At 40.0% G+C, this 26,923-nt stretch overlaps 2 protein-coding genes across 4 annotated transcripts; one reads left to right on the plus strand and one right to left on the minus strand.

Moving 5' to 3' along the window:
* The first annotated feature begins 25 nt into the window (after positions 1 to 25).
* Positions 26 to 13,124, plus strand: tefb (TEF transcription factor, PAR bZIP family member b). Of its 2 annotated transcripts, none has more exons than XM_074655411.1 (4): positions 26 to 295; positions 7,617 to 8,168; positions 8,862 to 9,079; positions 9,369 to 13,124. In XM_074655411.1, the coding sequence occupies exons 1-4, from the start codon at positions 190 to 192 to the stop codon at positions 9,582 to 9,584; spliced, it is 1,092 nt and encodes a 363-aa protein (XP_074511512.1). In that variant the 5' UTR covers positions 26 to 189; the 3' UTR covers positions 9,585 to 13,124. The 2 variants fall into 2 exon arrangements, with proteins under 2 accessions (XP_074511512.1, XP_074511513.1); XM_074655412.1 differs by lacking the exon at positions 26 to 295 and adding an exon at positions 6,602 to 6,954.
* Positions 13,125 to 14,998: 1,874 nt separating this feature from the next.
* tob2 (transducer of ERBB2, 2) lies at positions 14,999 to 24,109 on the minus strand. 2 transcript variants are annotated; one of them, XM_074655413.1, is made up of 3 exons: positions 23,862 to 24,109; positions 20,058 to 20,131; positions 14,999 to 19,963 (listed from the first exon to the last, which is right to left on the minus strand). In XM_074655413.1, the coding sequence occupies exon 3, from the start codon at positions 19,912 to 19,914 to the stop codon at positions 18,703 to 18,705; it is 1,212 nt and encodes a 403-aa protein (XP_074511514.1). In that variant the 5' UTR covers positions 19,915 to 19,963; positions 20,058 to 20,131; positions 23,862 to 24,109; the 3' UTR covers positions 14,999 to 18,702. The 2 variants fall into 2 exon arrangements, with proteins under 2 accessions (XP_074511514.1, XP_074511515.1); XM_074655414.1 differs by having other exon boundaries at positions 14,999 to 19,983.
* Between the last annotated feature and the right edge of the window lie 2,814 nt (positions 24,110 to 26,923).

Genomic DNA, 26,923 nt, shown 5'->3' on the forward strand with positions numbered 1-26,923 from the left:
TCTCATCCAATCAGCGCGGTTCCATTATAATACAGGTTGTTTGGACACACGCAGACGTCCCCGTGATGTGAGTTGCTGCAAAGTTGGTTAAAAGTGTCTGAAGTCAGCTGCTGACACACAGTTTGGTTTCTCTCTCAGTTGGGACTCGTCTTTTAGACAGCAGTAGAGACTTTTCACAGGTTGCTCATCATGTCGACAGCAAGCCAGATCATCTTTGGAGACAGGAGTGATGTTCCTGATCTCCTCAAGTCCTTGGCTGACTATCCTTTCTCCTTCCCTGCCTTTGGTGACACAGGTAAGAATCATTTATCATGCTTTTTGCAAGCAGAAAAACAGACTTGAAACTTGCACTTGTTATCATATACTGTAAATTACCTTAAGTGCAATTTGCATGCACTTATAATCTACTTGTATAGCCTATTATTGAGTCCTTTTATGCTACTTTACTACTGCTACTAATGTAAGTTACTATTTACTCCACTGTATTTATGTGACTAAACATATGATCCGCATAGTATGCTTTTTTTCTACTTTTTATTTGAGTTTTCAGAGTGAAACATACAGTAGAAAAAAGATGAAGTATTTTAAGTAGAGGTATTAGAGGTAAAGACCTCAAATAAATAAAAATAGATGTGTGTGTGTGTATAAATAAAATAAAAAAATGTTTTACAGGTGAATTATCACACATGTATGAGGGAAAAGCAATATAGCAAATTAGATTGCAATACCTTAATTTATTGCAAATTCTGTTCAAATATAGGCAACAGAAAATGTATCAAAATAATACATAAATAATAGTATACATTTTTATAGATTAAACTAACACTGTAAAGTAGTTAAAAATTTGCTTCAGATCGACCATTTAAACATCACCAGTAATACTAATCAAATCACTGGCCAGTCTGCTAATAATGAGTACTTTTACTTCTGATGTTCAAAGTACTTCAATAAAATTAACAATGCAAGACTAGTATTTTGACATATTTAAGAAAAATATCCCAGTGCTTCTTCCATCATTGGTGTAAAGTTATTAGACAACTTAAATCCTGATGTATGAGTACAACACCTCACAACCCTCATTACAATGGGATTAAATGTCTGGTCTAGGGCTAACCCCTTTTGGTCTTTTGGTCAACTAAGATTTCTTTATTCTATTAGTCATTGTTAATTTTCATGCTGAATGACTTATTTCCAAGAAACTTATGATCACATCTCTGGTAAACACAAGATTTAAAGTGGTGCTTTTGTGTGATTCTTTGTGGTGAAACTCTGTTTCACAGATCTGTCGATTAAATCGACTAACGATAAGTCAACAAAATGTGTGTTAGTCGACAAAGAATTTCTTTGGTTGAGTAATACATGCTAATACATACCCCTCTCCGGCTGCATTCAGGAACTCGTATTGATTACTATAGTAAAGATGATCAAGGTTGTATGTTGAAGTGAACCCTGTTGCAGGTTCAGGCCTGTATGGAAATATGTCAGCAACACAGCAGCCTGCAACTGATGCAACAACACTGAAACAGTCCTCACTCCACGGTTTCATCACATCATTAGCTTCTTTGTGCACTCAGTTCTTCTTGTTTACTTTCTTGCTTTTTTTTGTCAGATCATTGTTTGGTATTTTTATTGGATAGTTGACAGTAGAGACAAAGAGGTGCCATAAGGTGTGAGTGAGGCCCCCAGCTGTAATTGAACCAGATCCGATCACATGTAATGGTGTGAGTGTTTTTCCCCTCACTGGACATGTCCAAACAGTACTCCTCCAGATGGTGAGGACAGTGTTGTTAGTACATTATGGTTGGTTATGATCAGACTTTCACATCCAATGAAAGTGACCCTTTGTAATACTGGAAAAATAACTTTACTTTGCTATTATGCTCTTTTACTATGCTACCAACATATTTCATCCTTGAATTACAACAATATATGTTGCATCCGCTGACTAAATTTCCCTATAACCTGCTGGAATGTAAATCAAGAATTGAACATGGCTGTTTAAACTCTTGAAGGGCCCTTCAGCAGGGATGATGTTTGTTCAGGTTTGATGGGAATAGGCGGACCCACGTTGGCCCCATGACCCTGGTAGATAATGCTGGTATTTAGATTCAGTTTGTAAGACGACATGTATGAAGGAACTGACACCTTGGTACATCTATGAAATATTCACGTTTGTGTCATTGGAACAAATGCAAAAATATTTACAAATGCCGTTATTCATTGAATTTCATCATCTCGCGCTGCCAGCATTGATGCATTTGTTGCCATATTTGCTACTCGTGCTGACACATCGATGAATTAATAAGCCAAGCAACATAATGTGCAGAGTTTTTGCAGTAAATCTCACAATATAATAGCCTATAATGTAGAGCAGAATACAATTTACCTGCATGTTTTAAGCATGACAAATCACTCACAATGTATGCATCTCTGGATTGACAGTTTGACTGTCTTTGTTAGTTGTGCCTGGTAATAATACGACATGACACCTTGCTGTCTGCCCTTCCCTTTAGTTTCGGTCAACAATAATTGCAAGTTCTCTCGGTGACACCCTGATATTTCTTTGTCTCGTTTACCTTGTGTATGTCTTGTTTTTGAGCAGCATTATTAGTGCAGATTCATGCTATAATGCAGAAAAACAGGAATAATCCCTTTTTTTTGCTACGCACCAATACTTATTTTAACATTAAGACCAAAATAAAGATCAAGCAGATTAATAATAAGATTATTTTTATCAAGCACACTGCATTTTCTTGCCATGCTACATAGTTCATAGTCATACTGTGGCGTGTTTGTAAAGGTTGTAAAACAGCAAAGCCCCTCCTGCTTTGGAGAGGAGGACACAGAAATAATACACAAACTTTCTGTTAAACTCTTCGTTCTGCTCCGATAGATTGAACGTTAACGCAGTATATAAACTGAACCTTCTTGTTCTCATTGTCCCGAAACGAGTTGGACCACAAGGCCAAGACTACCTGTCTTAGCTGCTTCATTAGACTAAATACAGTGTTTATGTGACCGGACAGTAGAGGGCACTGAGAAGTGTTTAATCTAACGATTATTATTCTAGGCCAGCGGGTGTTTGCATGTTTTGCACTGTACACACCGCATTATGAGCCCAAGGCTTTTCTTGCTGTTTTTTTTTCCAACAAGCTCTGCAGGATATTTAGCAAGTAACAAGGAATTGACCACTCTGTATATTGTAAAACCTTTTGCACAAGTACAGGTGAGGTACTGCACATAATTCAGTTGACGTTTGTGGTTATTGTGCCACACACATGCCGCCAGACTGACCCAGTTACCCCTGCCACATAACTACCTTGACATTCATCATCCTGACAAAGCGGGAGTCTCAAGCTATATACCAGTACTACATGGTAATACTGAGCAAGTGCAGCATTCACAAAGCAATTTGTTGTCTTGCTTAAGGGCACTTCAGCTGATAGGCACCATGGATGAAATACCAACAACCTCTGTTGACTAGCTCTAAGCTGGGTTTTTCACTTTGTCGGTGCCAGTGGGGCTGGGCAAAATGATAATATATATCTTCAAAACGATATGAAAAGGTTCATCGTATATATTTTTCTGTGCTGTTTCTATCGCGATAACGGCTAGGTTTATGTCTATTTTTTCTCTATAATTTCACTTAAAAATGGTTCATTTTGCTCTTAAAATGAGAAACTATTCCATACTTTTCATTTGTCAAGTATTTAATTCACACAGGAGGATACAAAAATAGGCTTTACCATGTGGTTATTTCATATAGACTATTTATTAATTGAACTACCAGAAAACATGCTATATCGTGATATATATCATTATCGAGATATGAAATTACCTATATCGTGATAGAAGATTTTGGCCATATCTCCCAGCCCTAAGTGCCAGTATTAACAACCCCGGAGTTATTAGATAGCAACGTTTAAACCATGATACAGTGAGATACAATTTACCGAAAAGTTAAATGGATAAATAAGAATGTGGTAGTTAGGTGTTTTTTTTTTTTTAAATACTCTGAAAATATTATTGAGTTTGGTTGGTGGCGAATCCAAATGTTATGTGTAGTACTGATGAGGGACTCAGACATCACTCATGACTCATGTATATCTAAAATCTTGACCTTATGTGTAACAGGGTTCACACTGTATTCTCAGGTGGTCGAACATGGTTGAATCAAAAGAGATGCTTATGTATTCTCCATTCCTTGGCACTTTATTTCAGAATCCAAATCAATATCAGTTTTTATTCGCCATACAGTACATATATACAAGGAATTTGACTGATTTTATGAAATGGAAACAGAAATGGAAATAACAGCTTTGGACAATGATAACAAAGCTGGAAATGTCTATATACAAGTCAAGTGTTCTTTAAATGTAAACAATACAAATATCGCAAAGAAATAAATACTGAATGGATGAAAAAATGTCCGAAGAAAAGTAAAAAAAAAAAAAGCTGGATATTTTGGTATAATAGGGTTATTGACAGTGTATGACTGCGTAAGTATTCATCAGTGTAGTTTTTTTAAGATAAAATCAAGGTAAATTGCTAAGAAAAAAAAAAAATCATCATTTACATGGTGTGTAGTCTAACGTAACGTAAGTGGTGCACTTAAGTTAATAGATAAGACTGGAATGTAAACATTCATTCAAACTTTATTGCAGACTCAATGTCCAGATAAGAAAAAAAGAAAAAACAGCAACAATACATTACATATAATACATTACAATACAGGAAGCACTATAAAAAGTCATGATTAAAAGATATTAAAAATATATATACATACTTCAATGCCTTGCATATAAAGAACTATACCAGTGCCTCCACAGTGATTGGTACCGTGTAGTGCTAAATCTGATGTATACAGTCCATCAGTAGTCTTCAGTCTGTCTGTGTCCAAGCTGCTGCAGCAGCAGGTTATTTCCTCTCTGGTGGGTCACTGACTGCACAGCAGACACTGGGCGCTTTGTTTACCGTCTATTGTGGTGAACTGGTGGACAAAAAACACAGACAAGTGGTGAAGGTGGGGTGATTGAGCGGTTTGAACATCGTGTTCCTGAAACCAAAACGTCTTGCTGAAGAGAGCGAGGGACTGTCGCGCGCTCACATAGCAGCGCGTGCACAGAAACGTGACGTTTCCTCCTCTTTTGTTGTGGCTCCGCGAGCGTCTGATGTGCATAAACAGCATAAACATGTTATCAATTACGATGGTGTCAAATAAATAATGCATGTCATAATGAGTTCCTATGATAAAACGACGCACATACAAAATGAATAAACGAATGGTGGTAAATTATAATGAATAATAGTAGTAATAATTGTAATAATAGTGTTATTTAGAGCTGTCTGGTGAACAACGTGTATTCTGTTACCTTTTGGGTCCCCGTGCACAGCTGATGGGGCGCGTGCCCGCTCCAGCTCGCCTTGACCCGCACGTGCTAAATATGTGGAGCTACGCCCCTTCGACAGATTGTACTTTCACGTGAGCAGGATGGAGGCGGGGTGCACGTGTTTCAGCACGAGTATCCTTGAAGAAGGTGCTATATGGAAGTGACAGAAAAGTATTTGCACGAGCTGCATTGTAATTTTTTTGGGTGTATCGAGTAGTGTGCGCGGGTGCAGACGTGCAGATTAATCTGTATAGTCACGATGCAAGTGTGCAAATGTGTGATTTTAGTGTGCTTCAACTGGGATGCATCCTTTCCCTGCAGGTTGTATGTATGCGCGAGTAGTGACACTACACATGATATGTTGTCTGGCTGCACGAGACTGAATGTTCTTTCCAGCCTCCTCTATATAAACATCTCCATGTGGTGAATTAGTAGCCATGAGCAGTCTTTTTTTTCCAATATCATATTTATTTGTTTTTTGTTCATTTTGAAACAACAGAACAAACATTCACAAACGTCCCCAATAATAACATTCGGTACAAAGAAACTTAACAAACACTAATATTAATATAAAATAAGCCAGTATACATACAGGAAAAACATATTATATACACAAAAAATAGATAAATAAGTAAAAAAGAATATACACAAGTAAAAAAAAAAAAAATGTAAAACAATAAAATAAAATAAAATCTATTTATATATACATATATATATATATATATGTCAATGAGCAGTCTTTTTTCCCCCTCAATATTATATTTATTGTTTTTTTTGTTCATTTTGAAACAACAGAACAAACATTCACAAACGTCCCCAATAACAACATTCTCGGTTGAAAGAAACTTAACAAACACTAATATTAATATAAAATAAGCCAGTATAGATACAAAAAAACCATATTATATACAAAAAAATAGATAAATAAATAAAAAGAATATACACAATTAAAAAAAATATTTAAAAACAATAAAAAAAATCTATTTTTATATATATATATATATGCCAATGAGCAGTCTAAGAACCACTACAAAGACAAAGAGGAGCGCCTATGTACACTATACATTGACAGTCACACATTAAAGTGGACAGCGCTGGCAGCCAATCAGCTTCTACTATTCCGTGAGTGGGCGGGGCCAGTGGGCTCAAGAATATCCAATCAGCTTCTACTATTCCACTAGTGGGCGTGGCCAGAGGGCTCATGAATATGCAACAAGCGCTCGGTGGTGCACACAGAGAACAAGGGGTCTTGTGTACAGTAGTGTTGCTTTTTGCTGTCCTAAAAGCAGCGTTGATAACAGGCCTGGAAGCAGCAGCTCTGTCGTGGTGAAAGAAGCGTTTGTTTTTGTTGTTGAGGAGGCATCTCTCTCGGTACCGTTCAGTCTCTCTGGTGGTCTGCTCGGAGCTCAGCAGGACATAATGTCTGGTAAAGCCGCGGTGACAGAGGCGCTCCAGCCGTCTACCGTCGTTACAGCCGCTCCTGTAGAGCAGAAGTGCTTCCCGTTTGTTTTAAAGAAGATTATGGACATCCCTCCTCCTAACATCCTGGAGGAGGGCGACGACGGTAAGATTAAAATGATGAAAATAGTTTTTCCAGTCTCTGCCATGTTTATCCACACTACAATATAAAATGCATAATCTTTAGAATAAACACCAAATTATTGCATTGGGAGGAAATGATGAGCGTTAATTAAACCGGATTAGGACGGACCCATCATGTGATGCTTGGAGTCAGTTTCATCTGAGAGGCTGCGAGGAAACCAAAAAAAGAACAAAAAGTTCTAACTCCTCTCTGCTGCTCTGCAAGCAGCGCACACACACTGCAAATACACTATCAGACAGAGACAGTGCTTGGCTTTTCATTAGACATAATAATCTAGTGTTATTTTGGTCTAGAGTTAGTGTGGTGGTGTTTTGTGTTTTGGTAGTGCATGTGTGGAACAAGCTGGGCTCTGTACCTATTTTCCGGTTTCCCAGAAGCCTCTTTTATTCCATATAGTCATCCTACTTTCTCACTTTTAAACTCAGCTTTTTGCTTGAAATCCTCTTTTTTTTTGTCACGTGTCACACCACACCCCCCTCTTTCCACCCTCCCCTCCTTCCATCTACTAATTATCTTTTCCTGTCTGCAACCTGATGTCATGTGTGTGCACAGGAAAAAACCTTTCACTCACAGTAAGCAGCCTGTTTATTTAACCGCTGTTCACCCTCTTGTCTTTAATGCAGAAATAGAGAAAGAGAAGCTGTGCTCCTCTGAGGATGTGGAGGGGGGCGGGGCCGCAGCAGCAGCAGCAGCAGCAGCCAGTGCTGGTGGAGGTTCCAGAGGAGGAGGAGGCAGTGGGGGGGTATCAGCCTCCTTGACCCCGGCCATTTGGGAGAAGACCATCCCCTACGACGGGGAGACCTTCCACCTGGAGTACATGGACCTGGACGAGTTCCTCCTGGAGAACGGGATCCCTGTGAGCCTGGAGGAAGAGGAGCTGCAGAAGACTCTGGCTTCAGTGGGAGTCAAAGGCAAATCCATCCCCAAGGTTACTCCTACTCCTACTACTACTCCAACTGCTGAAGCTGAAGCTCCTGTACCCGCCTCAGCATCATCCCCCTCGACGGTCACCTCAGATCCAGAGGAAACGGTGACGGTCACCACGTTACAACCAGCCAAGCTAGAAGAAGAGGAGGAAGAAGAAGAGGAAGAGGAAGAGGAAGAGGAAGAGGAAGGACAAGATGAGGAATCTTTGTCTGAGGAGGCAACAGCAGAAGTGGAAGTGAAGAAAACAGGTGAGAAATATAGATTTATTATTATTTTTGCATGTGTTTTTTGGATATACAGTTCCTATTTATTCTTCGTTCCAGTTCTCTTTTTAATTCCCCCATTAGTATTAGACTGAGTAATTTTAGGAAAACAATTCCTGCTGCTGAGATTCTTAAATTCTGTAACTAGAAGCTGAATTATATGCTATTTGTTTCAGCTGTCTGTAGTTGTATATGATGTCTTTGTATAGGTGTAGCTGTAATGTGTACTTGTAGTCGATCTAGCCTTGTAGACGCTGGGCTAACATTAAATAACATTGCACATTTAGACACACAGACAAAACCCTGACCTTTGAGCCCATGCTATAGCGTTTATACTGTATGTTTGGCACATGGCCAGCAGGACTATGTCTGCTACACATCACTGTGATCTGTAAAAACCTGCAACTAAAGGCAGACATTGTCAGTGCTTTCTTGAGAAAAAGAGTTGAATCAACCCTGACTGTCTTGACAAAAACTGAACATTTAAAGCCTCACAAAGAGATGATGTTTTACCGGATCTTTGCACTGATTTGGATTACAATGTGCAAAAGTTTCCCTGTCACTCTAGGGGAATAGAAATGCTGTATATAAGGCTGCAAGTTAGCATTATTTTCATTATCAATTTATCCACAATAGATGTAGTTTCCGAGCTAACTTTGTCTCTCCGTACCCATATAGATCGTAACCCTGCAGACCGTAACACCCCCTCCCCCATCGACCCAGAAGCCATTGAGGTGGACGTTAACTTCCAGCCGGATCCCACAGACCTGGTCCTGTCCAGTGTGCCGGGGGGAGAGCTGTTCAACCCGCGCAAACACAAGTTCTCTGACGAGGAGCTGAAACCGCAGCCCATGATCAAGAAGGCCAAGAAGGTGTTTGTTCCTGATGAGCAGAAGGTAATTTAAACATATGTGTGCGGTGTCTATTGGGCATCAACTCCAAAACTACACACTATTAAAGATACAAACATTTTGACATTATTTTTTACTACAAAAAGGGATGTTAAAGTGTGATTGCAGCCGGACTGTGTTCTGGCCACCCCTGGTAAAGATTAAAGCATTTGCAAACAGTGTGGTGGCTTAGAGATCAAGGATGGGGGGATGTTTTCACAACACAGATGTTCCTTTCAAATCCCTTGCTAATGTTTGTTGTGTTCAACTGTACCTCTCCCGTTCGTTCCCTCAGGATGACAAATACTGGTCCCGGAGAAAGAAGAACAACGTGGCAGCAAAGCGCTCTCGCGATGCGCGGCGGCTGAAGGAGAACCAGATCACGGTGCGCGCCTCCTTCCTGGAGCGGGAGAACGCGGCGCTGCGCCAGCAGGTGTCCGAGATGCGGAAGGACTGCGGCCGCTGCAAGAACATCCTGACCCGGTACGAGGCTAAGTACGGCCCGCTGTAAAAGAACTCACCCAACGAAAAGTATCAATGAGACAAAAAGCAGAACTCCCTTCCCCGCAGAATTCAACACTGACACAAATCCACCAAGGGAATCTAAATTTGCACTGTTGTCTTAGCTGACCTCCAGTCACTGTGTCGAGCTCCAGCTGTTAACAGGATGCTGGAGTTTTGGATGCACACTGGCAGGGCAGTGAGGCATGATGGGAGCGGTGGTCACAGGACGGCCTGTGGAGAGCGCCTGGCTCCTACACTCAGAGAGGAAGGGGACGATTTATGGACACTCCCATGGTCAAACACACGTGGAAAAATCTGGTCTGTCTCCAGACGGTTTCAAGAAAAATCAGGAGATGTGAAAAGAGCAGACCGGTACAAAAAGTATCATAGGCTTTTAAAATGCCACACAAATCAGTTTTTATCACTGCACAGCACTTCTTCTTAGTGGACCAAAGCATGTCAGTCAGAAGTCCTGTATTTAGAACGGTGCACACTGGCCGCCCCTCACATTTCCTTGTGTTGCACTGTGTCCGTCGTGTCCGTAACTTCCTTTTAAAAATACTCCGTCTGAAGCTCAGAAGAAGGATGTTGATTAACTGGTGGCAGAGTAGGAGCAGGAGACAGGTTCACAGTGGTACTTCCAGTCTGCAGAGAAAGGAAGCAAAGGCCTCAGGCCGGTCATAGGAGAAAGGGATGAGAGTCCGTTAGCAGGTGGGATTCAGTCACAGTTCTTCCGTCTTGTAACCCACATGCACGCCTCTGCGCACACAGAAACGGTCTGTATATATAGTCGTCATCTCCCTGCACCACATAGATAATGTGCGTGTATCAGTGTGTAATCCATTTTTGCACTTTTCTCTTAAAAAAAAAACACATTATGGTGGTGGCAGGTATTTACCACCACCACCATGGGAGACACAGTAGCTTATTAGGGGAGAAAAACATGCATGACCTACAATTTAAAGCTACTGTGATGTAGTTTCCTTTTCTACTAACCTCAGATCATCTTCCAGAGCCTCACACAAGATTTAGTCAAAGAAGACCGATATTTTACAAATGAAGAGAGCTGTAGTTTTTTTTCTGCATTCGAAGGTATATGTGTGATGATCTGCAGGGCCCTCACCGGTGGAGGGGTATGTTGATGCGTAGGGATGTTTATTTTACTGCACACTGCAGGTAGAGGGCGCTAGAGCCACTACAGCCTGCCTAGTTCACGGTGTAGTGATGGATTGATTTTATTTTTTTAGCCAGGGCCCAAAGGTGACTGCTTCTAAACGTTGTAAATAAATGATTGTCTCATGGTCTTTATATCCTATAAGACAGGGATTCTGACTGTGTGTCTTTATTAACCCAATACTATTTCTTATATTTGCCAAATAGTCAATGAGTGCTGTATTTATTCTGACGGTAATAACGCATCTGTTGATTGTGATGTACAACAATATGTCAGATAATTCTATTTCCTTTAGAGGAACAATACTTCTAATGAAACCAATGCAGGGAAATCAATGGGTAAACTGTGCTTTTGGATGTTTGTTTAAAAACAAAAAAAACCAGATTTATATAGTTTTATGGGATTTTCTTTTCTCTATATACATACAGCATGTGTCTGAACACACAGAGGATCCTTGTTTACCTCATCCAACACTTCCTATTTTGAAAGGTTGAAAGTTTAGCAGGGTTATAAAGTGTTGTTGGTCGAAACAGAGAGCACATAAAAAGTTCCGTTTGACTCCCGAGTTGATAAATTGGGTTCTTTTTGCGTCTAAATTAGTAAACACATTACAGACTGTTATGGGACTCTATATCTCAAGTGTCTTCGGCCGACGCACATTTCGTGATCGGTCGGCTTGTGCTCCTAATCGCCGTAATCTTGGAAAGAAAATAAATGTGGCAATAATACTCTTGTTATGTAATGCTCGTTTTCTTTCGGTGACGATGTTGTATGTAAAATTGTTATGTATTTATGTACTAAATAGAAATGCCCCCAAAGTCATTTGTACTTCCAGTTTAGATCCTCTGTAGTCTAGGATCCTAATGCATGAAACCCAGTAAACGTGTCCTTTTTTTTCCTTGAATATTTTACACCAAGTGTACTTATGTCTGTAAACCATCACTGAAAACTAGATCTGTTTTTGGATGGGTAGGTTGATGGTCTATTGTACAGTTCTGTCAAAACAAAACAAGCAGAGCATCTTTGCTATGATGTCCTGTGTTTATGACTTGCATAATAGAGCCACCCATCCTTTGTGCAGCCAGTGCTTGACCTTGGAGCGAACGTCAGCTGAAAAAGGCATCTTTTGATCACTGTGTGGATTGTTTTTTCTATTTACTAAAGATCGATCTATATCTAGATACACTGGATCAGCTGGTGATTTTGTGTTTTCTTGATACATTCTGTGTTTGTTTCAGTTTCCTGATGGCGTAGTAGTGTAAGGAGACATTTCTTAGCAATGTGTTTTATGTTGCATTGACATTCAAACTTGGCATTGACTGCATTATGCTGTTTTATACATCAATGTAGTTGATGAATGCAAACTTTTAGTTATTTCTCAACTAAATTAAAAATGTTCTGCATCAGGCTGACTAAAGGTACTGATCCTGAGAGTCTTTTAGAAGACCGAAAGATCATTTATAGTACTGCGTACAGTATGTAGCAATCTCTGGCTCATTGTCATTTAGCAGGCTGTAGATTTTCCAGGGAAGATAATAACAGTGGTTTAGATCTCCAGCTGTCTGTCGCCACCTACAGACAAAGATAGTCACAGATGCTGCACTATTAGAACCACCATGCGCCACCTGCAGGCAATAAATGTTACAACGGCATGTTTTTCCGGCATGGTTGGTCGGTTTGAGGTATTTTATTTAACCTTTCACCTGTTAGCTAAAAAAAAAAGTAAATTTACAACATGATTGTTTTACAGTTACCGTCAGTAACGGTTACCTCCGTGTATGACTTCGTTAGGCACTTCGTCATTAGAAAATTGAGCATGAAATTGTTAATTGACCTGCCCAGAGTGAGACATTTTACCGATAGACAACAGATAAGTCAGGACAACTAAAATCATAAAATCTGATCCAGGTTAAAGATGTCAAATATTAAATGTTATCGTATGGAAAAACTGCAGTTGTAATACTCTGCCTGCAGGTGGCACCAGTTTGAGCGTGGTATTGTTCTCTTTGCCTGACAGTGGTGGAAATGAGCATCTCCGTCTGAAGGTCTAAACCGCTGTTTTCAGCTTCTGGCCTGAAACCATTGGCACTGGCTTATGGTGCTGCTGCACATCAATGACATTACGTCCTTGTTTGCTATTCAAAGCAGCTACAATACTCCTGAAAAATAAAATGTCTAAAAAGTCTATTGATTTTTAAATTGAGTTTGTTCTGTGGTGTTTCTGCTTTGTTTTCTCTTTTTTATATAAACATATGTTTTTTTGTTAGATGTTTTTGTATCGTCCTAACCATGTATGGGATACATGCAACTGCAGTACCATGTCCTAACTGTATCTTGTATCATGCAATTGAAATAAATTGGGATTTAATGACATGCTGGCTCGTTGCTTGACCTTGCCTGAGTCATCGACCAGCTGCAGCGGCTCTAATGGGAATAGGCACGCTGGTGCTGAGAGACAAAGAAACGATAGAAAACAAAAGAAGCAGTTCGGTGCAGATGTTTTCCACATCCTTAACCTCAACCTTGATGCACACGTTCATCACATAATTTTCCCTTTGCCTTGTTGTTTTTCACTGTCCCCTCCTTCGCTGCCTCTGTCCTGCTGCTCATCAGTATTCCAGAGGAGTAGGAGATGTTGCGTAATGATCACACCGACACACTGGGGAGCAGCGTTGCGTAACAGCAGCAGCGGCAGCCTCAAAGACGGGATGGGTGTTTGTGTGTGGAGAAAGGAAAGCGAGGAAGCAAGGGAGGGGCTCTGGGAATAAGGAGGGAGGGGGGGCAAGGAGAGGAAAGGATGGAGGAGAGAGAAGAGAAGAAAGGATCAGGTGCTTGGAAGGATGGAGGAGAGAAAGGAGAGGAGGAGGGAGGAGCAGGGGGTGAAGGAGAATGGGAGAAGAAGGGAGGGGGGGCAAACAAGATGGCAAGAGGATGGACAGAGAAAGATGGAGAACAGGGATGCAGCTAAAAACATGTGAGCTGAGGGAGGGAGGGAGGAAGGGAGGGAGATGGGATGCAGCGAGTGGGCGATGAAGACGTGGAGGAGAGCCGAGGAGGAGCCCAGCCATGCATGTTAATGTCACACCACTACATGTTACTATAGAGAGCGCAGCCCTCTGTGTTCACATGAGCGAGTCAACCTCACAGCTGGCTGCATCGGACAGACAGACAGACAGACAGACAGAGACAGAACGCTGGATGATGAAATGTGAAGTAATATCTGCTGGGATGGGTCCAGCTGTGGTAGGTGGTGAGCAATCTGGCTCCTCACCATTTGAGAATTCCATCTTTGCTTTGAATTATTGATCAAACATCACTTGAATCTGTTTACCACAATGAGAGCTCCGGCATTTCAATCCGAGGCTTCTCGCAGAAACATGGGGATCTATTTTTCATAATGTTTGATCTGCAATATGTTCAATGGTAAGTGAGTATGACACAGTGAGAGGTGAGAGGGAGCTGGGTGTATCTAAACTCGGGCTGTCAATCGATTTTAAATAGTTAATCGCGATTAATCGCAAATGAATCACATTCTTTAATCTGATCAAAATGTACAATAAAAGGGAGATTTGTCAAGTATTTAATACTTTTATCAACATGAGAGTGGGAAAATATGCTTTGTACAAATGTATGTATATATTTATTATTGGAAATTAATCAACAACACAAAACAATGACAAATATTGTTCAGAAACCCTCACAGGTACTGCATTTAGCATACAAAATATGCTCAAATCATAACATGGCAAACTGCAGCCCAACAGGCAACAACAGCTGTCAGTGTGTCAGTGTGCTGACTTGACTATGACTTGCCCCAAACTGCATGTGATTATCATAAAGTGGGCATATCTGTAAAGGGGAGACTTGTGGGTACCCATAGAACCCATTTTCGTTCACATATCTTGAGGTCAGAGGTCAAGGGCCCCCTTTGAAAATGGCCATGACAGTTTTTCCTCACCAAAATTTAGCCTAAGTTTGGAGCGTTATTTAGCTTCCATCACGACAAGCTAGTAGGACATAATTGGTACTGATGGATTCCTTAGGTTTTTCTAGTTTTCCTATGATGCCGGTATCTTCACTAGCTTTAAAACTGCGCTCTTATCACTTAACTTCAGTATTTTCTAGCTTTAAAACTCAGCCCGCTCCAACCTCCGAAAGATCCATTGCGTTAATGCCGTAAAGAAATTAGTGGCGTTAAAATGATTTTGCGTTATTAACCCGTTTACTTTGACAGCCCTAATCTAATGTCTGCATTATCTCCACATCTAGTCATTCTGCGTACGCATAAAACAATGAGGATGACACAATCAGATTATTTCCCATGCTTATTCTTTGCCAATCTGTTGTTTTTTATTACAAACTTAAAAAAGAATCTGATACAATAAGAAACTGCAGTAGTAACTCCCCATTCCCCGGGGGAGGGGCAGCACAGAAAACAGGTCATTGCATTTCAGTAGTGAAAGATTCATTACACATCTACAGGGTGTACAGATCGGATACAAAATAGGAACAAAAAATAATAAAATACAGGCAGGAAAGAAAGCACTATATTTATACATCATCTGAACTTTTAATTCGATTTATTTTACTCTTAAATGTTAAACTTTTACATAGAAAATAAACTTCTTTTATGACAATGAAATATTCCAAAGTGCAAAATAAAACGCACACATCGATATAAGCAAAAGGACATCAGAATACAAAATTCTTGTTTTTCCTCTACACTAATGTTCAACCCTGATTGTAGAATAGCCTGCGTTTAGAGTGTGTTTACAACACTAATCTAATGTGTTCATTTTCAAGTGTAAAACACAACAAAACAGCGTTCACTCTTAAGAGATGCGAGGGCAAAACAGCTTTTACAGTAATCGCTCACATCCTCAGATTTGTACACAGGAAATTTAACAACGCACCTCGTTTGCTCTGAATAATCTGACAAATACGGAATAGAAAAAAAAGGAGTCCCTTGGACATTTTAGACATGCATGAGACAAAAATTAAATCTCTCCACGTCTTTTAAACACACAAAAAAATGAGCAGTTTCCTCCGCAGGCCATCTCAACCAGGGTTAACTAACAACATTCACAGCACATTCATTTCCTTCATCATTTCCAAACCTGCCGTAACACCGTCTTCCTTTAGAGGAGATATACTGGATTTTTTTTTTTTTATTCCCGGGTGCAGAGAGGTAGAAACCCCTTAAATCCTTCAGGGTAATTTAAATTATGGCGTTACATTGCACTGGAGGAGGGTGAGCATCTGTGTAAGCAAAGACAGTCTGGGATATATGGCTATAGTATCAGGACCAAAAGGACCAGGCTGATGGGGAGAAGAGAACCCACTGAAAGAAATATGGAGGTGAGAAGAAGTCTAATTTAATGGGATATATAATATGAGGGAGGTTAAAAGCCATTTTTGTTGGTATAAATCTGATTATTTCTAAGTTTAGGTACTGAACTCGATGAAAACAGGAGTGTTAGCGTTGATGTTAAATTGTTTAAATTAAGAGGGAAACGGAAAATCTTTCAGGGGGAAAAAATAGGCGAGGTGACCACAATATGCAGTGAATTCACATAAAAGGGAAAATGGACATTGCACTCAAAAAAATGAATGTGAAGATTTTTGGTTTAAACGCACTGCCTATGGGAGTAGTGTTCAAAAGTGATATCAGCCATCTTTTCCTACACAAACCCACTGTAAACATTCACATCTTAAACTTCAAATCGGACTTGAAGGATGAATACATTTACCCGTCTTGGTAGACAAATGCTGCACAAGGTACAATACACATTCAATACTTTTATTCTGTACATCTTTATTTTTGACTCGGTTTGCATATATTCACGTTATTTTTCTGAAAAAATAACCTCGGCATGTAAGAAACTAAACAAAGAATCTGAACATAAGAACTTTGTATATACATATTCCTGGACTCGTCTTACTCAATACAAATGTAAGTGATCATTTTTTGCAAAAAACAAAAAAATATAGAAATATTGGAAATAAATTACAAAACAAAAAAAAAAAATTATATAAATGCATCTTTCCCTCACAATCGTAACATTTACAGTACCTCCCCACCCGTTCCCTTGGAAAAAAAAAAATACAAACTTGCATGCGTATGACAAGCTGTCACATTGCAAAAACCAGCGTGAGCACAAGTCAAGGGTCCTTGGGTCATCTTATACAAAAACATTTACTTGAAAAATAAACAGACAAGACTTAACAGCATCTCCTCAGCGGCGCGATGCATTCGAATACTGTTTGAATCTCTAAAGCATTTCATGATTAGCTGAATAAAATGTGCCATTTCCAAACAAGAGGGCGAAAGGAATGGTGGGAGCGCTAGTGTCTGTGGGCGACACGCCGCCTCAGGAGCCCAGTAATAAAGTGCCGGACAGCTCAAATGGACATCTGAGAGTTACCCTTCCCTGTAGTGACTAACCGACAATCACGTGGACCCGGCTGGTAAACAAACCATTGTTAGAAAAACAGCAGACTTCCAGAGATCTGACAAGCTGTCCAATAAAGCGCCAACAGACCAACGAAGAACATTCATCTTTGTATCTTTGTCCACATAACTGGGAAACTGTACGATTCTGGGTTTTTGTTTAACAGCCAGAGAAGAGAGATCGCTGAAGAATTTCAAGAGGAGGGAGAGAATAGTGTGAGCCTTTTGGCTTCAATACCATTTAAGCTCACCAGAAACGTGTTCTGGGTTTTAAAAGTGTCGCTCTCTAAAAGCCAATACAGCCTGGACGCCACCGAGGCAAAACAAACCCTCTAGCTGCTTCTCTCTCCCTCTCTCTCTCTCTCTCTTTCGTTTCCTTCGGTCTTCCCTTCCCTCCCATCTCCCTGCAGAGGAAAACCTCTCCTTCATAGTCAAAGTCATGCTAAGCCATTTATCACAATCCCTACTGCTTAACTGCTGCATCCTCTACGCCTCTTCACCTTCACACACTGCTGACTGAAATAATTGTGTATATATATGTGCGTATATTTCTGCATGTGTGTGTGTTTGAATACATGTATGAAACTTACATCCCAGTGTGTACAATTGAGGTATCAGCGCATTGTCTTAAAAATGCAAAGATTTACTTGCTTTTTTTTTCACATTCACCAAGGTTTCCCTGACCTTCCCAGCCGCAGTTTCCCCTGACAGATACAATACATTCTACTACATCACTCCCTCAACACCCCCGCTGCTCCTTCTCTCTGCTCCCTCCGCTGCTCTCGCTTCATTTAAACCCACGTCGTGTACACTATTCCAGCTTATGATAAACTGCTCCCAATGTACGCCCCGGTGACAACAACGGAGTCAAATTGTGCCTGCGCACGAGTGCGTTTCAAGGGTAACGGGGCCCACCGTGCAAATAACGAGTCTCTCCATCACGCTGAGCCACAACAAAACAGAGCAGGACTACACACACACACACGGAGACAAGCAGAGCCCCCCTCTCTCTGTATTTGTGGCAAGTAGGGCAGAGCAGATTGCAGAGCAAAGTGCTGAGCTTTTCCACAGCCGTCGTTCCCTGCAGGACTTGGCGAGGTCCTTTTTCACAGCATGACAGTGCAGTGCAAAAATGGAGCTATACTAGGGCCGGGTCCATTAAACAACAAAAAGTCCCTCACATTAACATTCAATGCAAAAACATAAAGAGATTGGCAACGACTCAAGGTAGAAAAGGAACTCACCCCCCCACCCACTCCTGTCATCAGAGAACGTGATGAGTAACAGCAACGGACATAAGGGCAGGGTGGGGTTGGGGGTAATAGAGGAACAAAACAAAATCACATTAATTATTCAGTGGTATTTTAAATCTTTGTAGTAAAACTAATTCTTAACTCGTATTAGTATTAGAAGAATTTGTTAGAAAACTGAAAATATGTGGAGCGTCATTGTCCAAACCCGCCTCCTCCTACAACAATTCTTATGGTTACAAATGAAGGCTTAGTTGGCCAGCACCACGGGCTGGAAGGACTGGCTGGGGTATTGCAGGTTGTAGCTTCCTAAACCCTCGACGAACGGCGGCTTCTCCATGTACGAGATTCCTCCGTTGCTGCCAATGATGCCCACGCTCTGGGCGGGGGGAGGGCTGGAGAAGGGGTCGAAGGACGGGTGGCTGTTGACAGTGTGGGGGGGTTGGAATGGGCTGGCGTGAGGCTGCATGGGCTGGGTGTCTGCATCAAAGTAAAGGGGTCCCGGGGATCCTGGGTAGACGAACTCTTTGGCGTTGGGAGAGAGCTGGCTGGCGATGGGACCTCCGAGGGAGTGCAAGGAGAGGGACAGGGGCTTGTGCTTGAGCAGCTCTGGCGCCGAGATGGTGGTAGGAGAGCGGGTGAGCATCCTCTGGGCGGGCGGTACGACGGCTACGGAGCTGGCCGCCGACCCGGCCCCGCTGCACTTCTTCATCTTGGTCGAGCCGAATTTGGTGGCGGCGAAGCTGGCGGTGGTGAAGGTGATGGGTTGAGGACGTGCGGCGGGAAGAGCGGAGGGCGGCTGCTGAGAGGCGAGGTAGGGCAGCCCGCCGCTGGGAGGAGAAGGGGTGGAGGTGTTTGAGGAGTGCGCGGCGGGGTCGGTGGGCGTGCTGGAGCTGGTGTAGCTGAAGAGCCCGGGGCAGGACTGGGCAGACAGAGGCGTGGGGGAGCTGGAGAGCGACGGCATGAGGGCGGGAGACGCCTGGCTTCCAATTGGCACAAACACCTGAGCGTCCGGGTTAAAGCCCAGACTCTTGGCCTCCTCCGCCTCCGCATCTCCTTTACCCTCTCTGCTCACCCCCTCAGGCCTCTCGCCGTCACACCCGAGACCTGGAGGGTCCTCCAGGTAGAGAACCTTCACCGCCCCCTTCTCTCCAATCTGGTAGGACACCTCGTAAGGGTCAATCCACACACTGAGCTCCGCAGGAACATTTGCACGCACCTCCTCCGTGTCCAGTCCGCTTCTCTTGGCGGCCAACTCCACCACGGGGTCCCTCGGCGCTCCCAGGTGAATGCAGCGGAAGGCGGAGCCCCTGAGAGGGGCTTCGGGGTACCAGTGACCCTCAAAACGAGACATCAGTATCCTCTCCAGCTCCTCGCCGAACAGGTCAGCTCGACGCCGAGGCAGCTTGTTGTACAGGTAGGACACGATGAAGTTGAGGGCCACCTTCACTTCTAGATGCATGGCTGCACCGGGTTAGCGCCGTCGTGGGGGCAAGGGGATCAAGATGATGCTGAAAGTGAGGCAATGCAACTGTGACAAGGAGTTTTTCCCTCTGGCTTATTGTAAAGTGTATGATTCTTTTAGTGTCACCATGGTAAAGGCACCTTGAAGGCGGGGGCGGCAGGTTGCAGGCGGTCTTTTGTCGTCACAAATACGCAACAATGTTTTCAGGTCCTAACTGTGAAGAAGAAAAACAGAAGAAAGCCGTAAGTTTACATGGAAAGAACCAGAGGAAGATTTAAGGGGAGATCAAGGGATCAAAAACAAGGGGCAAGGACATGGTTGTCCAGCTGTAGACAATAAATCACACTCTTATTTTATGACCATAGAAAGCCTCAGTTGTACGGGGGCTGGAGTGGGCCACCAGAACAAACAGACTCTCTCTCAGAACACCAACAGCACGAAAATATAGGCTACTGAAATTAGGATATTATTAGAGCTGCAACGATTAGTTGTCAACTGCCAACTATTTTGATAAATCGCTTAATGGGTAATTTTTTTAAGAATAAAAAAATCAAACTTCTGATTCCAGCTTCTTAAATGTGAATATTTTCTGGTTTCTTTACTCCTCTATGACAGTAAACTGAATACCATTGAGTTGTGGACAAAATGAAACATTTGAGGACATCATCTTGCGCTTTGGGAAACACTGATCCACATTTTTTGACATCTTATAGACCAAACAACTGATCGATTAATCGAGAAAATAATCAACATATTAATCAACAATGAAAATAATCGTTAGTTGCAGCCCTACATGTTAGGGATAACGTACAGTACAGTGAGCTGGTCGGGGTGCCGCATCTCTCTGTCTGGGTTTATTTTGTAATAATGACCTGCTAGCTGTACATTATCCCGCTTTTTACATGGCTACCTACTTAAGAAATCAATAATTTGACACAAAAACAGTCTGACATCAGAACTGCGCCCATAGCAACGGTCTGCTATACATAGCAACGGTCTGCTATACATAGCAACGGTCTGCTATGAAGAAATAACAGACCGTAGAACGCCGTGATTGACCAATCAGAATAGAGTATTCAACAAATCCGTGTAATAAATTATTGTTATCCATCAGTTCCTTGAACAATTTAAACAAACAAACAAACAAACCCGCCCCCCCCACACAAACTGCATCACCGTAAACAAAATGCTGCCAATTAAGACACAGTTGTGAGATCCTGATGGAACGGTTTAGTAAATGAGTAAAATCAGTTAAGTGAACGCTTCATTGATTTACATAATTATTTGAATGGCACGCTCTAGCCTCCATATAGGTCATTGCTCTAATGAAAGCAAGAAATACACACGACTGCATGTAAGAGACCAGTGGAGGTGTCAAGACTTAATACACTATGGATTGAGACAATTCTATACTGAACCTGTGAGGGCAAACATCGATCAAAATAAAAATAAATTATATAATTATATGCACTTGAAGCCATCGAAAATCGATTCAAAGAGCTTGGGGAAACAGTGAAAAGCTCACCATAATGCCTTTAGGTATCAAATTATACATTTCCATAATACTAAGAATAGTTCCTAATATTAAGAATAGAGCTGCAATTAAGGATTATTTGTATTGTCGATTAAAGTGTTGATTATTTCACGATTAACCGATTGGTTGTTTGATCTATGAAATGTCAGAAAATGGTGAAAAATGTTGATCAGAGTTTCCCAAACCCCAAGATGACGTCCTCAAATGTCTTGTTTTTTCCCACAACTCAAAGATATTCAGTTTATTGTCATAGAAGAGTAAAGAAACCAGAACATTTTCACATTTAAGAAGCTGGAATCAGAGAAATTTGACTTTCTTTTCCTTAAAAAAATGACTCAAACTGATTAATCGATCAACAAAATAGTCGATTAATCGTTGCAGCTCTAGTTACGAGGTGAGAAAATTAACTTGCACGCTACTCTTATTCAATAACACACAGAACTTGTACGCTTTTTTATATTTTGGTTTCATCAACTGCAGCATCTACTGATGGATGTAACAGATGCCGTGCTGTGGGCTTCATAAATCCTTTATAATCTGAATCCGATCCCACGGAGAGCCTCCTGCTTAATGCTTTAACACAGTCACACAGAGTCCATCCATTCATCACCACGCAGTCGAGACGAAATGAATGAAAGATTACATGCTAAAAAGAACAAAACAAAACAATAACACAACAAGAGGAAGAGGTGTAAAATGGCAGGACAGCTATGTCGATTCCACAGAACACCATTTCCCACCATGCAGTGTGTGCGATCAACCCCCTCCCCCCATACACACACACACACACAAACAATTCACTCACATTCACTTCTCTGCCAGATGGGGGATTCAGCAGCTAAGATTAGAAAGATGCCTCCGATTAAAGACAATTCTAATGTTATTACAGATGAAGCTGCACAGGCTGCATGCTTCAAGACGAGATTTACATTCCCCCCTATCGCATGAAAAAGGTGACATTGAAGGAGAAGATGGGGGTTGGTTAGAATGGGCTATATATATATATATATATATATATATATATATATATATATATATATATATATATATATATATATATATATATATATATATATATATATATATATAGGGCCCCATTTTGCATCATCTGTGGTGCAAATTCCTCTCCACCACCTGAGTTAAAAATGAGTTGAAGTGACTGTAGAAAAGGATCTGTGAGCACAGGAGAATCCACCGGTCCATCACCTGCAACAGCCACCAACATCCCTAAAAACCTTGTGTGCACACACACAGCTAATCTACACAGCATCTACTGCATTTCATTATAAGATACACAAAATCCAATGTCATCCAATGACATTAGAGGAATAGCTCAGTTAATATGTGCAGATTTGTTGCTTCAGGAGTGCAATAAATGGTCCAAATCATAAACCACAGCTTGCAATTGCAACAAAAACATCAAATTGTTCATGTTCGTATTTGTATTCTTCACCTGCAGATTTGTGACACAGCTTGAAAAGAGATAAATTCATTTTTACAGGCCTGTTGTTGTGGATCAGGGCAACAGCAGGATCTATAGTGCTATTTTTGTTTACATGGACTCATTATCAGAGCTGCAAATGTGTGCTGCAAAGCATCCCCACTACATGTCAGGTTTTTATCTATTAAGCACCACATCTACAGTGAGCTTACAAGTAGCACAAGCTAATGTGCAATAACAGAAATATGAAAGCAAAAATGTTATAATTGAAGGTCAACAAATAAAAGGCCTGCCTGAAACCAAGTGGTCCCCACACACATAAAAACCTCAAAACAATAGGGTGAATATTATTGTGATTTTGCACTGTTGTTGTCACCTCACCTAATAAACACACTGATAGACCTATTTGAATGGGAATATGTTGCACATCTATACCAGATGTGCCAACCAAATTGAGGTAAATATGCATGAAGAATTGGAGATTGGAATAAATATCCTCCAGGTTTGCATGTAAGCTCAGATAACAAGGGAGAGCAGAGTCTACCTGGGGATTACTGCCATATGTCAGTCAAAAAGCCACTGGAGCAGAAAGGACACTGGTTTAGCTGACATGCAAGAATGCCAAATTGTCGCTGTGAATGAAATTATAAGGCTAATAATTAAGTGGTGAACATCCCATCGACCCAGTATGTGGTCACTGAGTCCCTCCTCTGCATAAACAACATATCAAATCAGATAATAATAAACAGTTGAGCAGACTTGGAGAGGGTCACTTCAGCTAATACATAACAGTCTTTATTCAATTCAATGGCTGAACCAGTACAGTCATTCATTATATAGTCGCATTTAGCAAAGCCAAGACAAACACAGCAACATGCTGCTGACAATGAATGAATGAACACGCCTTTATGGATATATCTAAATAGAATTAGCCCTATTTCATGCACCGGCGGATGTTTAATTACTCACCTCTCGTCACTGATGCGCTACTAGCTTGACTTGTACTCCTGCGCGTCTCTGTTTTTATTCCCTGCTGTTGTCTCAGGATTTCAGGGCGGATGATGTGTCGACTCCACCAGAGGATGACCACTGGATATTTTTGTTGATTTTTTTTTTTTAACCGCTTGCCCCAGTTCTCAAATGGCCAAAAGGAAGGTTTTCCTTCAGTTAGTCTTCAGCTGACAGTTCGCATGGAGGCTCCAGAGAAACTTTACTGTTTGACAACCCGGCGTATTTATACACTGTGTGACTCGCCCACACGCCCGTGACGGCAGGAACTACTTTCTTCATATTATAGTTAATTTTTATTATTCCATATAAGGGGTATTTATGCATTATGTTCTCCTGTCAGAAAATCATTAATACCATGCACAATATATATATAAATATATATATAAAATAAAAAATATATATAAATATATATATTAAAAACAAAACTGCAAAAAAACAATAATAATAATTAGTCTTTACTCACTCTTCATTTACTAGACAAGATAATATATATATAATAATTCATAGTCTTCCTCTTAAAGTATTGACCCCCCCAAAAAAAACATTATGACGTCTTTTCCCCCATGTTTACCTAGCGGGCTCTAGTTTAATTGGCGGAGGGATATTTGTAGTTTTCCTAAGGTGCTGAGCAATTTGCTAAAAATATAAGCGGTGATAGCAACAGAGTCTCTATTGGCTGAGATGGAGGAGGACCCACACATTATTGGGCTGCAGCGTCCATTCAGAAGCCAAAGCAACCTGACTTCTACCAGGGGGGCTTGTGGGAAATGATGTTCTTGTCAGTAAATGGTGTGTGGTGATGAGAGTGTTAAATTATAAGATGTGCTTTGGCTTTTTGTTGACTCTGGGTTTGTTATGCATTCACACAATCATAAATTTTTCTTAACTGTGGGGTCAGGCTTCTATAGTATCTTATGAGTTTCACTGTGATAATGGACTTTTTATTTAAAAAAAAAAAAATGAATGCATTCGAATGATATGGATTAAAACCCATGCATGACAAAATGTTATGCTTACACCACAGACTGTATATAAATGGTTTACACAAACACATTTGGTAGCCATGTTTTTCAGCTCGTCCTATGTGTAAATTTAAGTATTTTTTCTTCATCTTTTACTTTAAAGCTCAGACGTGTTTGTTTCCATTTGGATAATCTAAGGTTTAAAGACTCATTTAAAGCAATTGTTTGAGTTATTGACACTAATGTCATTTTAAGGCATTTGAAATAGATTATTGTTTGTTTTTTTCCAGGACAAAGTGTTTTGTTAAGTATTGTGTGATGTACTTCAAGTAGAAAATATTTTCAAAATAAGATAAGATAGAGTTGAACATGACACATCAAGTTAACAGATAGTACAAAGTGAGCCTGAAAAAAATAAATGCCCAAGTACATTTTTACTTTTCTTTACTTCAGTAATGTCCTCCAGATAGTTATGTTTTTATGCGACTGCAGTGTCTAATATTGCATTAAACTATAAAAACATATTCACTCATTATATTTATATCATATTATATGTGATATTATGTTATGTATTATGAATATAGTTCCTTAAGATAGTAGCAATACTACACTTTAAAATGCTCCATTAAGTAATTTCTAAAACTGTGTACTCTTGCGTAACTGATTCTCATTCAAACCAAATTACAACATACATTGGCTGTAGACATCTGATATGTACCTTAACTTGTCTGTGTGACTATGTGTATTTACGTTTATATTATGATCTTTTGTTGCTGATTGTTTATGTATGTTTGAAAATACATATGTATATGTGTATTACTATTATTATTTTACCTATACTGTGGTTTAGTTGATAATTCTGTTCTTCATTCTACTTTTTATTAATTTAATTTAATTCATGATTTAATTTTATTCTTTATTTGTTTTTGAAAAATGTGTCAAAATGCACACTTCTGTATTTGGTATTTCACACTGAATGGATTGCAAAGTTATGTTGTTGATGAAAAAGTAAAATAAAATAAATAAAAAATAAAATAGAATGCTCCATTAAAGTCCTACATTCATTTACTTAAGCGGAAGTACAAAAGTATTAGCAGTAAAAGATTGTATCCAAAAGTATCCCAATTTAAAGTAACCTACTTGTTGTGCAGTAGTAGGCCCTTGTCAGAGGGTTGTATTACTGGATCATCATTATTGCTGGATCACTGTGTAAGCAACATTTTAATGTTGTGTTCTGTTGTGTAGGTGGAGCTGGTTTTAGTTATGTCCCGGGTACTATAGACCTAGCTAACTATTTTACACAATGTTAGGTCATTTAATCTTTCAATGCGTAATATTTTTTCAGATAATGATATGTTTTGCAGGCCTATGTAAAATCTGAAACTTAAAAGTAATTGTAACTGTCAAATAAACATAGAGGAGTAAAAGTACAATATTTTCCTCTGAAATTAAGTGCAGTAGGTACTTCAAAAATTTTACTTAAGTACAGTACTCAAGTAAATGTCTGTTACTCTCCCCCACTGCCTAGTTAATACATGTGAGAAACAGATTAGATTTATATGTAATATAGGTGTTATCAGGATGTTACTGGCACAAGTCATGTAGAAACTTAATTTTATTTTTTGTCGTTTATGTTTATGGAACAACAACAACAACAACAACACCAATATAATAATAAAATAATAATAATAATAATAATAATAATAATAATAGCCTACTACTACTACTACTACTAATAATAATACCAATTATTATTATCATCATCATTTTTTATTATTATTATTATTATTATTATTATTATCATTATTATTATCATCATTTTTATTTGAATTATTATTGATGTTGTTGTAATTATAATTATAATAATAATAATAATAGCCTACTACTACTAATACTAATAATAATAATAATAACCAATTATTATTATTATCATAATTTAAAAAATATATTATTATTATTATTGTTATAATAATAATAATAATAATAATAATACCCTACTACTACTACTACTACTACTAATAATAATAATACCCTACTACTACTACTACTACTAATACC

The sequence above is a fragment of the Sebastes fasciatus genome, chromosome 13 (genome assembly GCF_043250625.1).
Source record: "Sebastes fasciatus isolate fSebFas1 chromosome 13, fSebFas1.pri, whole genome shotgun sequence".
Classification (NCBI taxonomy): Eukaryota; Metazoa; Chordata; class Actinopteri; order Perciformes; family Sebastidae; genus Sebastes; species Sebastes fasciatus.